At 33.7% G+C, this 16362-nt stretch overlaps 1 protein-coding gene across 1 annotated transcript in view; it reads right to left on the minus strand.

The window, feature by feature from the left end:
* The window catches only part of CalpA (calpain A), a gene marked incomplete at its 5' end in the record, with an annotated part of 40561 nt that extends 25411 nt beyond the window's left edge, over positions 1–15150 (minus strand). The window contains 6 exons of the mRNA XM_088235767.1: positions 574–680; positions 5493–5606; positions 5938–6119; positions 10137–10305; positions 12241–12375; positions 15065–15150. Coding sequence (XP_088091893.1) covers positions 574–680; positions 5493–5606; positions 5938–6119; positions 10137–10305; positions 12241–12375; positions 15065–15150 — 793 coding nt within the window. The remainder of the gene's footprint in view (positions 1–573; positions 681–5492; positions 5607–5937; positions 6120–10136; positions 10306–12240; positions 12376–15064) is intronic.
* Between the last annotated feature and the right edge of the window lie 1212 nt (positions 15151–16362).

Below are 16362 nucleotides of genomic sequence, written 5' to 3' on the forward strand. Positions count from 1 at the left end.
AACATCAAAAATAAGTTACACTGTTGTAATATGTTGATGTAGTAGATGAAGAACATTTTGGAGAAGGTAATATAGAAGTCTAGGCATGTACAGGTCTTATGACTTGTCATTGGCTGGTTTATTTTATTATTTTTTTTACATAAAATAATTTTAACATGCTCTTTTTAAATCAAATAAAAAAACATAGAACATAATATTGTTTGAAAAAATATAAAAATATTTTTAGTGAAATCATTGAAAATAGGTTGAAAAAATATTGACAATTTTTACTTATCACTGTTTTTACCATTTTTCTGGAAGTATATGTACACTATAGTGCGGAAAATCAATTTTATTTCTATGTAATTCCTATTATTTCCATACATTATTTATTTCCTCACTTAAACTTTTCTTCAGTATTACACTTTTTTTATTGCTCCCTAAAGGGGGGTTTTACTGTATATTTATGTAAGGTGATATCTTTAAAATTATAAACCACGCAACCTCACTTCAATTTATTCACACATAAGGACATCACTACACCTTGTTAGAAGCGAATTAGTTATCAGACTCGTAAGCTAGTTGAAAGTTTACCTCGGACCCATTCCCCTTCAAATACACTCATCTCCCACTTCTTGTTACAGCCTTCGGGAGTTTCGTCAGGGTCGAGAGAGTCCGGGTTCAAATTGCAAATCTCCAACCTGCAAAACAAAATATCACATATTTAATAGCGGTAATGGCAGGTATGAAGGTCATAAAAACATTAATAAGATGTTGTTATAAATTGAATACTACAACCAGAATTATCCTCTTCAAAAAAAAAAATGATACAATTCTATGAAAAAAGGTTTCAACCAAAATATTTCAATAAATATATTTTTTTTAAGTATTACGGACGGCATAATTTTACGTAGAAATAGAGGAAAATGTCACAAAAATATGTGATTTAAAATGCTTGTATTTCTTTTCAATAAGAAAAAAATTAAAATTTTGCTGCAGCCACTTTCATGTTAAATTAATTATCTTTAAATTATTACAAAATTTTTTAGTTCAATACTTAGTCTTTATTGAGATCCCAGATACCTAAGTTAAGTCTAAATTTGAAATGGCGTAATCTGCTGGTTTAAAAGTAATTATATTTTAGTTACATAAAACTTTTAAGTATATTTTTTAATAGAAATACCTTTAAAAATGTTTTTTTATTTTTGCGCGATTAAAAAAAACATTCGTTTTAAAATAGCAAAATTGTTTGATTTCATAATTTTGCGCGCATTTTAAAAGACTACAGCTTTAGTGTTTTCATCGATAATTAAATACGTTAAAAGTATGGGCATATTTCGCCGATTTCCCACTCAGCTTTGCCAAAAGAAAAATTAGAAGCAGGACCCTTCAACTCTGGAACGATCGTTATTTGAGTGAAAGTACCGAACGTATAACTAAAATGTTTTTGATTTCTGAATGATTTAAGGAGAATGCGGAAAGCTGGCTACGAGCTCACCCAGATTCTCACAGGTCGCGGTGGGTTCATGAGCTACCTGCATCGCTTCAAGCTCTCCGAGATCGACAGCTGCCCATGCTACCATGAAACTCCTCAAGATGTCCCTCACCTGTTGATGCATTGCCCCTTACTTACTTACTTACTGACAACAGCTGGAGGCACGATGCAGAAGCCTGGATGAAGAACTGTGCAACATCCCATCGGTGATAGAAGAGGTAGCATCATACATGGTCAAAATAGTGCAGGGAATTGGTAAAATATACCAAAGTTGGGAACGAAATGCCGAACACTCTTCTAGTGGAACGGAAGGCCTGTTGACTACTGTTAACAGGCCGGCTTCTCCTGAAGAGTTTTGAGTGGTTTTCTCTCCACATGAGCAAATGATGAGAAGTTCCTGATTGGCCCACTTTAGTATATCCTTCCTGATCCCAACAGTAAAAAATATAAACCTTGTATATTGTAAGCAAGGTAAATAATAAAATAACTCCAATTAAAAAAAAAAGGATGGGCACTTGCAACACATCAAACTCCAGGTGACAGGCCTGTCAACACGGAGACGCATCACGGCGCCCATGACCGGAAACACAAATGAGACACTCTCCGACTACCATTGATTCTGGTTGCCTTCAAAACGACATTGACCACTTATAATTTTGATGTTCAATTGTTCTGATTTCCAAGGCTAGGTTCAAACAGCATTGTTCGGTGTTCATTCATTGTATTTTATGTCAATTAAGTTGCAAAAAAAATCCGAAAACTACACATCGAGAAGAGTTAACAATAAAAATGCATAATTTTGGGCGTTTTGAAGTGACTTTTAACTTATTTAACACATTGATCGCCAATAGGATTCTCGTAAACTGTCCAAAAAATGTTTTTACGTTTTTAAGTTTTTAATTTAATATTGGATCGAAAAATAATTATTTAATTTGTTTTGAGGTATTTTTGAGGAGATTTTTGAGGAGATGAGGGTGTCAGCCACCGGTGGCCGACACGGCCCAATTGGAATACCTCAGTTTCGGCCACCCGTGACAGACACGGCAATCAACGTGTTAAATAATTAACGTATTACAAAAAAGATGAGGAACATTTTAGAGAAGGTAATATAGAAGTCTAGGCATCTACAGGGCTTATGACCTGTCATTGGCTGGTTTAAGTGGCCACTTTACACACTGTAAAATTCACCATTCTGCCCATATTTTAACATCTATGCTTTTTTTATTGATTAATATAATTATATAATTGATACATGTTATTTTTTCATACTCTACATTTCACAATCTACTTTTAATATATTTTTTTATGTCAAAGTTGTTACATCTAAAAAAGATACTAGCTCTTGTGTCTGGAGAGTGACTTACACTATTTCATTTATTTAGTAATTATAAGTTATATTATTTTGAATATACATGAGAAAAAAAAATTAAATTATACAAAATAAAAATAAACAAAAAATTATACTACAGTAATACTAATTAAAATAGAAAGCTGTTTTTGCTTAAGGGATGGCGGTCCCAAACAAACAAAGTTCAGGCTCCTTCTAGAGTCAAAGTTGAAAAACTGCAAAATGCTGACATAAAAGATAATTTTGAAAGATCTGTGAGTCACAGACTGAACGAAAAAGATGTAGAATGTATGGGTATAAACGATATGTGGGAGTGTTTGAAAATAAGTATGTGCGAGGCGGCGAAAGAAGTGTGCGGTGTGACAACGCTAGGGAGAAAGAAAGGTGATGCGTGGTGGGACGACGAAGTCAAAAAACTCGTTAAAGAAAAGAAGGATGCGTGGATAAATTTGCTTGCTGTAAAAAAGAATACAATTGAATATGAATCGGCTAAACGCGTGTATGGTGAAAGTAAGAAAAAGGTTAAGCAGGGTGTATGTGAACGGAAGAAAAAATTGAAGGATGAAGAAGGAATGAAAATGACACACAATTTCCATGAAAACATTAAAGTTTTCTGGAAAGCTGTGAAAAACTCCAGGAGTAGCAGTGAAAGCGGAGGCATGACAGTTGTTAAAGATAAGGATGGAAAAATGGTGACTAGTGAGAGTGGAATAAAAGAGAGATGGAAGGAATACTTTGAGGAAGTTTATGAATCGCACACTGGTAACTCGGGCGGTGCCGATGTATCGACATTATCCGAGGTGTGTCTGAACGCAAATGATGAGGTAAGTCAGATTAGTATGAAAGAAATTATCAGCGTTGTCAAATGTATGCGGAATGGTAAAGCGCAAGGGTATGACTGTATTGCAGCAGAGTTTATTAAGTCGGGTGGCAAATTAATTCTCACATGGCTACATAAACTTTTTAACTTGTGTCTCAAGGAGGAAAGGACTCCACCTGATTGGAGGAGGGCAGTTGTTATGCCGTTATACAAGGGAAAGGGTTCTAAGGTGGAGTGTGGGAATTACAGAGCTATCAGTCTTCTGAGCGCTGTCGGCAAAATGTATGGAAGAATACTGATAGAAAGAGTAAGAAACGTGACCAAGGAGAAAGTATGGGATGTACAGAGTGGATTTATGAATGGTAGAGGATGTATGGATCAAATATTTGCATTACGCAATATGACAGAAAAGTTTTTGGCGAAAAACCAGAAGCTTTTTTGCGCTTTTGTTGATTTGCAAAAAGCATTTGATCGAGTTGATAGGAAAAAATTATGGATGGTTCTATCGGAGTATGGAGTGAGTGACAACCTTGTCCGCGCTATTGCTTCCTTGTACAAAGATAGTGTAGCGTGTGTAAGGGTAAATGGGTCATTAACTTCCTGGTTTGACATCCCTAAAGGAGTCAAACAGGGATGTGTAATGTCACCGTGGTTATTCAACATATACATGGATAAATGTATGAGAGAATTGAAAAGTATGGATGTGGGAGCGAAAATGAGTAATCTTACTGTCAGTTGCCTTCTGTACGCCGATGACGCAGTCCTCCTAGCTGACAGCGAAGAGGAACTGCAATCCTTGGTTACAAAGGTTTACGAAGTGTGCAAGGAGAGTGATTTGCTAATGAATGTGCAAAAGTCGAACGTCATGGTCTTTGAAAGAAATGTAACTATGACTGAATGTAAGATTGTAGTAAATGGAGATAGTTTGAAACAGGTCGAAGAATTTGTATATCTGGGTAGTATGTTTACTAGAGATGGAAATATGGACAAGGATATTGAAAGGAGGGTTAGTGCCGGTAACAGAGTTAATGGTGCCTTAAAGTCTGTCGTAGCAAATAAGTGTCTATCGCAAGAGGCTAAATTAGCAGTTCATAATGGAGTTCTGGTACCAACCCTAATGTATGGAAGCGAAGCATGGAGTTGGAAAAAAAGGGACGAAAGTAGACTGAATGCTGTTGAAATGCGATCCCTCAGGCGAATGTGCGGAAAAACAATGTATGATAGGTGCCCTAATGTCGAAATTAGAGCAGAATGCAAGGCTGAGTTAAGCATTATCGACAAAATTAAGAAAGGTCTTTTGCGATGGTTCGGTCATGTGGAGCGAATGAATGATGAAAGAACGGCTAAAAAGATTTATGATGCGAATGTGTCTGGTTGTAGAAGTCGAGGAAGGCCGAGAAAGACATGGCATGATCAAGTACAACAAATTCTTGAAAGTGGTCATGTGAAAAGTCGGAATAATCGACGTGCGTGCATGAGAAGATGTATGAATGTGAAGGAAGCAAAGGAAGTGTGCCAGGACAGAGTGGTGTGGCGTTCTATCCTCTCTGCCTACCCCTCTGGGGAAATGGCGTGATGGTTAGTTAGTTAGTTAGTTAGTCAAAATATTTCTTTAATTTACTTTGAATATTCATTCAATTCGTTTATCTGCTGATGTTTGTGAAGTTAAAGAGCTGAAACCTTTATTTTTGTGGGTGAGATTCGTCTGACTGAATTATGAAAATATGTTTCAGTTTCGGCTAAAATTAGAACAATGGGCCAACATTAGAACAGACGCCGAAATTTGATTTCGGCTGAAAATCTTGTTTCGGTCTGTCACTAACGACAAGACAATATTAAACACTCGTTACCTCGTAAACTGAGCCAGGAAATCTCTGTAGGACATCCAGAACTCTCCGTCGTCATCAAACGTCAGGCCGATCTCTTGCTTGTCCTCCTCTGATATGTAGCGCCATTCTGGTGACCTGCAAACACACAACTTCGGCTACATTTGGGGTGACAAAATAACCAAACATGTTAAGGGCAATGATCGTCATTCCCCTTTCCACACCCAGGGGTGCATAGGACACTGCATTGCTAAACCCAATGCAATGTATTTCGATCATCTGAAAAATGAAACCGAGATAATAGCGCTTTTGTGAAAAGAGTGAAAAACCAAATCTACATGCAAAATTGGATTATATTATAAAACACACGGCCACCAGTTATCGTTATGAACGATCAGCGGTTCGAAGCCCTGACGGAAATTAGATAGATTATTAATAAAATCAACCCTAAGAAGATTGATTGTCTCACTTGTCACTCCAAGCACCGTTCCACTCAGCCTCGTTGCCCCAGGGATTCCTCAGGCGGAGCAGCGGGATCTTGCCCTGCCGGCCGGGAGTCTCGATGTCCACGTAGCACACTCGGGTCAGGCTGTAGGCGTGGCCCCTGATCAGCCCCTGAGGCGTTTCCGCCTCCAGTACATTAGGGTCGGGCTGGAACAAGAATGAAATTTCTTAACACTACGCGATGATTTATTTTATTGGGTAAACAAACGGTGTGTACAAAACACATTCACAATTTCTTTGTATATTAGTGTAGGACACCCTGCACACACCAAAAAAGTTGTTTACACTTAAGACAATAATTTAAATTACAGTAAAACCTCGTTTTTACTTTCCTCAATTTCACATTTTCACGCTTTTTACACTGAAATGTTCAGGACCCATTTTTCTTCATACATTCTCATACAAATATACCCCCAATTAACGTTTTTTACATTTCACGCTTAAAAAATTTCGGAATTCATTTGATGTGTCAAAAACCCCAAAATTATGTTGTAATAATGATGGCGCGGCCCGCGCGCCACCGCGCGTTCCACGCGAATAAAGAATAAAAACAGGTGAACAACTAATAAAGGATAAATTATTGTCTTAACTTAAATTCAAAGCAAGTGCAATATAATTGAGCTTTTTGTTTAAGCGTCTTTCTTTAGGGTTAGTCTTAGTTTTCATTTGAACAAAAACGTCATATTAACTTGTACAAATCATGATACGCAGTTGACAAACGTTTAGAAACAATAAAGTTTTGATATCATTAAATTACAATGTTCAAAAGATAGCAATTGAAATATTTAAAGTTATATAAAAAAGATACTTTAAAAAGTTGTCATAAAAGTGGAAAAATTTTTACCGCATGACAGTTGTTTTTAGTGATGCCATAGAAAAAAGGTAATACCGTATAAATAAAATTTTCCAACATTTAGGGGAAAATTATTTTATGTTATTTTATGAAAATTCAAAATTACACAATTAAATTACACGTAAAATAATTTTAACACGCGGTTTTTAAATCAAATAAAACAACAGATTACATAATATTGTTTGAAAAAATATTTTTAGTGAAATCATTGAAAATAGGTAAAAAAATATATTGTCAATTTGCACTTATCACCGTTTTTACCATTTTTTGGAAGTATATGTACACTATAGTGGAGCAATCAATTTTATTTTTATGTAATTTCCTTTTTTTCCATACAATTTTCATTTCCTCACTATAGCGTTTTCCTCAGTTTTACACTTTTTTTTTGCTCCCTTGAAAAACGTAAAAAGGGGGTTTTACTGTATGTTTAATATAACAAATGCAAACGATAAGAAATGTAAAATATGTACATATACAGGGTGTTGTTTAAACCCTGTCATATCCGAAACTACGATGATCAGTATGACCAAAGACATATTGGCACATTAAAATAAATTTTTAGAACGAGTAAAATTTACAAAAATAAAATATAAAAAAACAAATGGTTGCTTACTTCTGCACAGGTAAAGCGAGGAGAGGGGAGCCATGGCCACACCCCCCTCGCTTCTCCCCTGCAGAAGTAAGCAACTATTTGTTTTATTTAATATTTTATTTTTAAAGAATTTCTGCGTTCTAAATATTGTTCTAAATATTGTTTTAAATATGGCAATATGTCTTCTTGCCTATACTGATCATCGTGGTTTCAGATGTGACAGGGTTTAAAGAACATCCTGTATAATAATAACATTAATTTAATATCTGCTTCTCTCAATATTTCATGACATTAAATTTACATATATTGTCATGAAAAATATCAGCTTCTGTAAATCTATTGTTATATTTCTCGCATATTCTTGGTATTTATTTATTTATTTATAAACGGCATTTCTACCATTTACATATATGTGGTATAAAGAGTGCTTAAAAATAAAAATAATTTTTAAAAAATCGAGTATGAAATATTAATATACTCGTAGTGTACACATTATTAATTACTTGAAATACATATATATTTTAAAGAAGTTATACAATAACAAAATACATTAATCAATCAAATTATAACTATTCCAACCCAATCTTCTGAAGATGATTTGCTCTTTTTGATAAAAATATGTTGGTCACTTTATTTTTTAAGTTAGGCATAGATAAACTAAATATATCAAAATGTGATGCATATTCATTCCCGGTATTCTGTAATCTAACAATAGGTGAGTTATATTGAGCTACCGTTCGAGAATTTTGACAATAAAATATTGTAGATGTTCTGCTTAATCTAGGTGGTACATAGAATGAAATCAATTTCAGTAGATCAGGGGTATCAAACATTGGTTTTATTATTCTATATAAAGTCGTAAGATCGGTCGATGTTCTTCGTTCTTGCAATTTAGTTAATTTAAGAGTCTAAAATTTTGTTATAATTTAATTGATTAGTAGAAAAACCCATCTAAAAATTAATATATCTAAGAAATTTATTCTGAATTCTCTCAATAAAATATGAGAAAGTGATTCTGTAGATTGTTTTAAATAGTTTGTTGATGCAATGTCTGTGTAAAACAGAAGATTTTGTCTTGTCATACGGAATGGAAGTCTTTCTTCGGTTTTGAAGAGAGTTTATTCCATGGTACTGCATGCTTTCAGCATAGTTAGAGAAGTTAATGTTTGACCGGTAGTCGACCTGTTTGAAGAATTTTTGTTGGACTGTTTCTAGTATGATTTAAAACCTAGAAATATTATAAATAAAATAATTATTTCATCACTTTTAAATACCGCCCTCAAGTCAACAAGAGGCTACGAGTAACTTGGACAAATCATAAAATAATTGAGGGGATAAATAAGATGAAAAATATAATCAAATTTAACCAACAATGTCATACATATGAAACTAGGGATAAAAAAAGATAAGATTACCAATGAGGAGAAAAACAGAATCTTAAAACTCATTGTACAAGGGATTGAAGCTGTACAATGAGTTATCTGAAGAAATAAAAGAAATATTAAGAAATTAAATACTTAAAATTTATTTCTAAAAATACATTCTTCAGAAATTTTGATAAAAAATTGAAATGTTGTTAAAAGTTTATATTAGTTCGTAAGATGTTATGAACTAATTTAATAAAAACTTAAATAATAATAAATCCGTAGATGCGATTCGTCGTCAACTTTAGCAGAGTCTGTGATGTGGAGAGCGTCATCGTTTTAAGTATCCAGCAAAGGAAGTGACATAACCAAAGACAAAATATATGATATTAACTTATAAAGGTACCTAGATAGATAATAGTTACGGGAGTAAAAAAATATTCTCACATCTCACAACATCTTCGAGATTTGCACTGGTTAAAAAGCCCAGAGAAAAAATACAAGCTTTGCTGGACAGTATTCAAATCCCTTCATGAAATAGCTCCAAGATACCTATCGGACCTTCGTATTAGGCAAGATACATGTCAAAGAAAATCTACTCTTAGGTCAGCATTTGATTCAGGCAGAGGAAAACTTGTCAAAATCCGGCACTCCCCAAACACTAGATTCGGAGATCGTGCTTTTGCCGTTGCCGGTCCCTCTGCGTGGAACCGATTGCCTTTAAACTTACGAATTATTGACAGTCCCAGTCAGTTCAGATCCCAACTAAAATCTCACTTCTTTGGTTAATCATACCCTCAATTTTAAATCAGAAAATAAAACATATATATATATAGAACTCTTTCAACTAGAATCAATATATTTATCCATAAATTAGCCACTAATGTAATTGTAGACGAAGAACTAAAACTTGTAAAAAATTGTAGTCAACATGGACATAATACGAGAATAACAGAAAAATATCATATACAACTTTCTAAAACATGACAAGGACAGTCGAGACTTATAAACCAGGGACTTATATTATACAATAAACTACCAGACAAGACTAAACAAAAGACTTAGACAAACTTTTCAGAAGATGTAAAAAATATTATTTTGAACAACAGAGTATGAATAAAAAATGTATATATTATTTTTGTAAAATGAATGTAATAATTCGTAAGAGTAAATAAATAAATTTTCAAATAAAAAAAAAAAAACATGACTCTTTAGCTTAGTTAGAATGTAAGTTTAAGTGTACAATTGTAAAGCACCCTTGAGGTGATTTTTCATAAAAATGGCACTATATTATTATTACGATAATACCAAATACAACATGCGAAATGGCATCCGGTTTTGCTAATGTGCGTTACCTCGATGCTGCAGCCCATGAGGGAGCTGCGCTGGTACCCGTGCATGAGGATGGTGTACAGATTGGGAGGCACCTCGCTCATCTCGTACATCTCCGTCACCCCCCCTGTGAAGTCCTCCATGGCCTCGCATGTCGAGCCCCCCTTGAGAGCCTCGTAAGACCCGTGTAACCTGCGGACAAAATTATTTCGTAAGAAGTTTGCCATTCGCACTGGTTAAAAAGCCCAGACATAATTGAATATATACTTCAACAATGTTTGAGTATGTCCAAATGCTCGCAGACTGGCTGGATTTCCTCTCTAGGGAGCCATTCATATTTAAATTTATTGCAACAGAGAGGGAAAACATTATTGAGAAGGGAATATGGAAGTCTAGGCATTTACAGTACAATGATAATTTTATCAAAATCATTATTTAAAAATAATACAACGGAGATGAAGAACATTTAGAGAAGGGAATATAGGTCTAAGATATAATATAGATATAATAAAGTCTGAAGAAACATCTCCTTTCTCTTCCTTAATCTCTCCTCCTTTCCTCATGCCTCTTTTTTCCTTTTTCCCATTGAGTAATAGTTTTGATTTAAGGTAATTTATAAACAAATACGTTTATTTCTATTTTTATATATCTTTAGCTTATTAATCTTTATTTTCTATTGAATATGTTTTGTAACTCGAATTATAAAAATAAAACTATTATTTTATTGGTTGGTTAGAAGAAATTGCCATTTGGCAATAAGCCCGCCAATGTACAAATAACATTATGTAAAAATTTAAATAAATATAGAAGTCTAGGCATCCACAGAGCTTATGACCTGTCATTGGCTGGTTTAAGTGGCCACTTTACACGCTGTGTGACATTCACCATTCAGCCCATGTTTAAATATCCACATTTCCTCAACTCTTTCATCTGTTGACTTTTGTAAAGTAAAGGAGCTGAAACCTCCACAAAAACATCCGGCTGAACCGCTTAAACCAACCAATGACAGGTCATAAGCCCTGTAAATGCCTAGACTTCCATATTCCCTTCTCAATAATGTTTTCCCTCTCTGTTGCAATAAATTTTAATATGAATGGCTCTCTTGGGAGGAAATCCAGCCAGTCTGCGAGCATTTGGACATACTCAAACATTGTTGAATTACCTACCTGGTAAAAGAAGAAGTATAAAAATTAGAAAATTGGTTTCAGGCGTTGCCTAGCAGGTGATTTGGTGATTATATAAAGATATGAATTTAATTTTAACTTTTTAAATTTTCAATTTAAGAAAAACAATGTACTTTGTCGCCACATGCTAAGAATTTATTCAAATGATTTTGAAAGCAAGTGGGTTTCAAGTTTTTCCGAAACATCACTTCACTCTCACAGTTTCGCACCTCTGCTGGGAGATCATCCCATGCCGTAGGGCCTGCGACCGCAAATACGCTTGGGCCGTATTTAGTTCGCTGTCTGACATAGATGTAGCTGATCTAAGCGTAAGACGTCTGTCAGCTAGTTCATCTGGAATGCAAAGTTCCCTTAGATATTCTGGAACAGAGTTGTGCAATGACTTATACATAAGCCAACAGAGTTTGCATTCCACCCTCTGTGGAAAACGTAGCCAGTGTAACTCCCAAAGTAGTGGAGCGATATGACTGAACTTAGAGATTCCAAAAATAAGTCTCGCTGCGGCATTCAATACAGACTGTAGGCGAGTCATTTTAGTCATTGGTAGACCTGCGTAGATACCATTACAATAATCGACTCTAGACACTACAAACGCATTTATTCATTGACGGACGGCATCAGCTGGCAAATTTTAGCGTATGCATTTAATCTGTCTCAGCTGGTAATTAACCATTATATTACAATTATCTTTTAGCAGACCCACGGCTAAGATGCTTGCCTCGCATCTGAAGGGTTCCGATTTCAGTTCCCAGTGAGGTTACAATAATTCAAAGTGATTTACTTGCTCTGTTATTTACCTCTAAATAAATAGGAAACAAAATAAACAATACTAGGACTGAGAAAACGCCATTTTTCTTTGACCCGAAACATTGACAAAATGGTGTCACATACCCCCTACTTACATAACTAACTCACTCTCTTCGAATCTGCGAGGATGACTTACTTGGCGTATGCCTTCTCCAGCAGCGCACTCCAAAACTCGTTGCTCTCCGAGGAGTGCAGGAACACGAGCTTCCCTCGATGAGTCGGGAGACGGTCGTCGATGACGACATCCACCCATTTTCCGTACTGCCAGAATCTGAAATAGGAGTTCAATATATTTTGAGTATTATTCAATTAAAATCTATAACCTTCTTCCACTATCTATTAAAACAATTAGTAACGAGAAAATGTTTAAAAAGGCTATTAAAAATGGATAGTGGAGCTAGGTAGAAGTAAAATGGATTGTCTCATTCGCCCATACCAATATTGAATCAAATGCTCCACAACTGAATGGCTTATGTTAGGTTTTTGTTATTTTCATTGTGTTTTGTAATATAAATAATATAGATGTACATAAATACCTTGTTTTTAAAACTGTCAGAATATTTGTTAATTATCTTCGTTTTTTTAAGTTAGTCTTCTTTGTTTATTCTCAAATGTAATTTTAAAAAGTATTTTGTTAAGTGTCCTCGGCATGGGAAACCCCAGTGAGGTCACATTATTTTTATTATTAATTATAGTTTGTAAGCAAAAAATATGAATAAATAAATACATATACAAAGTGTCTGTGGGTCAAATGACCTTCCCTCGTCATATTTCTGTACTGTATAATTTCAACAGTTTTGAAGTTAAAAATGTAGAAATTATTAAAACAAGCTATTTTATATGTGAATAACAGGTAACATATAGATAGATAGTGTCTGAATTTTATAACAATGTTTTGTTTTAGAAATTATTTTTGTACATATATTGTTTATTAGTTAAGGTATAACTATATTCCTTAAAATATAGCTTGAATAAAATGACAGCTGTCAAACTAATGTGACTAGTGATGGTAAAGTACTGATCACTGATCATGTACCGATCAAATCGATTTTTTCAGTTTTTTCGTGCAAACATGAAACTCTGTTTCCGAAAATTGATATAAAAACGCAAAAAGCCTATTATAATGTGTTTAAGACAATTATTTACCAAAAAATAAGACATTTTTACTTTTCTGATGAACAACATCAAATGAATTATTTTTTTATTCAATGAATTTACATCGATCAATTGAACGTAGTTATGCAGAAAGCAGCCAGTCCACAATTTCGGAAAAATGAGATATTGATGTTATTGGGTGCAGTAAGGTCGATTCTATGTTCTGCTAAAAACAGCCAGACCGCTTTCATATAAAAAACTGTATTAATCACCTCCGGGAAAAGGTGTCGATGACAAAAACGGCATTTCTCAATTTGCAGAAAACACCCACAAAACTAGAAAAATCGTATAGTACTTTAAAAACCTTTTAAATTGGTCAAATACACAATAAGATTCTTGTTTGTAATATATATTCATTGTTTATCGTTTCTTAAAGTCAAAAACATTCAAACTATAGTGTAGATTTTATAATTCACTCTTCTCACAAAATGGCTATTATCTCAGTTTCATTTTTCTATGGCTGTCTGCTTTCTGTATAGCTACGTTCAATTTGTCCATCTCTAACGTTTTCGCAAAATAAAACGTCGTTAATAATTAGGTATAATTAGGTTTATTTTAGTTTTAAAGATGATTTTATAAAGTTATATTGATTTATATGTCAAGCATTGTATTAAAAAAATTAATTAACACGCCAGATACAAATGATTTTTCGTGTCATTATAAATGACTCCTTAGACCAGAGGCGTCTTTGATACCAAATTTCTAGTGAAGCTCAGATTTTAAGGATAAGTATAATATGCGTAAATGTTAAGTAAATAACACAGTACGGACCATGTTTGTAGGCATCTTTGAGCATTTTTATATTGGCTGCTAGTTTTTTATCTTCACAATGTGTTGAACGTAGAACTAATACTGACTCCATATATATGTTCGGCATACTAAATGGTATAATCGATGTTCCATCATTACTGGCACAAGTGAAATTCAATATTCCGACTCGTAGATTGAGAAACAATGAAGTACTGTTCATCGATCAGCATAGAACAAACTATTACCTTAATTCTCCAATGACCCGTCATTGTCGTATTGTTAACTCAAGACAAGATCTGGACTTTTTTGGTTTAGGTTTACAACGATTTAAATGAGCACTAAATTAATAGTCCAGATCTTGTCTTGATGTCCCTTTTGTTTGTCAATACTTCTTTTCTATTTTTTTATGTTTTAAACTATTCGTTTATTGTAATATTTAAACCCTATAAATTGTATACATGGATAATGTCCGTTAATAAATAAATAAATAAATAATAAATAAATAAATAAATATAATGCGAATTAAAATACATATTAGGTACTGGTGAACAGCAATGAATTCTTAGTGAGGCTCAGCCTCACTTGCTTCATATGCTTTTTCGTCCCTGCCTTAGACGTTACTACAAATTTATGTCGTCACTTTTGCTGACAACTGTCATTCTAATCAAGCTATATTTTAAGGACTATAGGTGATAAAAATTTTATTGTATAACTATCTCAAAACAAATACATTACATTACAGAACGTTCAGCTGTTTCAGAAGAACTTCAACACACCTAACACAAAAGTTAAAACTACAAAAATAATATTTTAATACTGTAGGATTTTCGCTTGTTGATACAGGGGAGCTCATAACCAGTTGGAGATGACAGAAGAAAATGGCGTTACTGTCAGCAATTTGACATCCGTGCCAGGTAAACAGTATTTTGGATGTTTTAATTTTTTTGTTGTTTGCATACAGGAAATGCATTGTCCTTAAGAAGATAGTAGGTCGGGGGACAGTGGGCATTGGTTTCCCGTCACCATACTTTTCCTAATAAAATTATTTATTTTACCTGAAGTGGAATATTCCGGCATATTCTTCGTCGAAGCTTTGGTCATCGGGAACTATTTGGAAGAACAATCTGAAACAAAGAGTTATTTTATTTTGTTAACATAAACAGCAAATCTGCTTTTACAACCATTTATAATACTAACATATTTGGCCTTATATATACATTTAAAAAAAAAACATAAATATCCTTATACCCACGATTTATAAAAAAAAAATATACCTAAAAATTATACAGCATATTCAGTAGAAAGTTTAAATAATAAAACATTCTACAGTAATACTACAAGAAAATCATAAGTACTGTTTCACACAGCTAGGTAAAGTGAATAAAAAACTGTGTATATATATATATATTATGAAAGGCATGAATAAATAAATATAATTACCATTCACCATCTTTGAAAAAGTTCAAAAGGTTTGTTCCATAGGAACAATACCCTACAATAAATATATCAGATACGTGGGATTAACTATTGCCGAGTTCATGAAGTCTATTTAATACGGTATTACAAGTATACACTGTCCGTGAATTGTTGCTACAAAACGGTGGCACCTGTCTAGTCATTCTTCCAGTTATAAATATTATTAATTATATTATTACCAGTTGCTATCCTATTCTCAGAATGTAGAATTCTTTAACTAAGGATATATGAGAACATTTGAAGCAAAGATAGTAAAATGCCGTTTTGGTGTTTTCGAGAAAAATAACAAAAACTGCTACACTAATGCCAAAGAGAGTCTTCATGTTAGAAATGTTATTTTCACTGAACTTCAACTTTAAGATACTAATAAATTAGCTTTAATAGAAACGCAAATTCAAAAAACTTTCTTAATATTTGTATGGCACGGCCATTTTGAAAATTTAAATCTCAAGCCCGTCATTGGTCGAATATAATGGCTAATGATATTGCTGTTTGCTTCTAAACACTATTTTCAAACCATCAAAAGTATGATTTTAAGCTTCATTTGCAACTCAACTCATGATTTTTATAAAAATAAAGTTGATAAACTACAGAATGACATCATAACCAAATTTTTTTTTTTCGGAGGTTGCTATCTTTGCTTCCAATGCCCTCATATAATTAGCATCAATAATATAGCCGCATTAAAAAGACCACAAGAGAGGAACTATTTAATAAAATAATAAATAGGGAAGCTTTTTAATATTAGCTTCTCATTATATAAAAGAGGGCCTTACTTATAAACCTGCTATAATAGTGGGGTTTCTACTGACACATCTATAAGGCAGACCTTGCAAAATGTGATTAAAGCAAGCCACTTGGCACAGTTGTTCACTTG

This window comes from Micrasema longulum, unplaced genomic scaffold (assembly GCF_059751315.1).
Source record: "Micrasema longulum isolate JH-2025_06_02 unplaced genomic scaffold, ASM5975131v1 h1tg001433l, whole genome shotgun sequence".
In the NCBI taxonomy this organism is placed as follows: Eukaryota; Metazoa; Arthropoda; class Insecta; order Trichoptera; family Brachycentridae; genus Micrasema; species Micrasema longulum.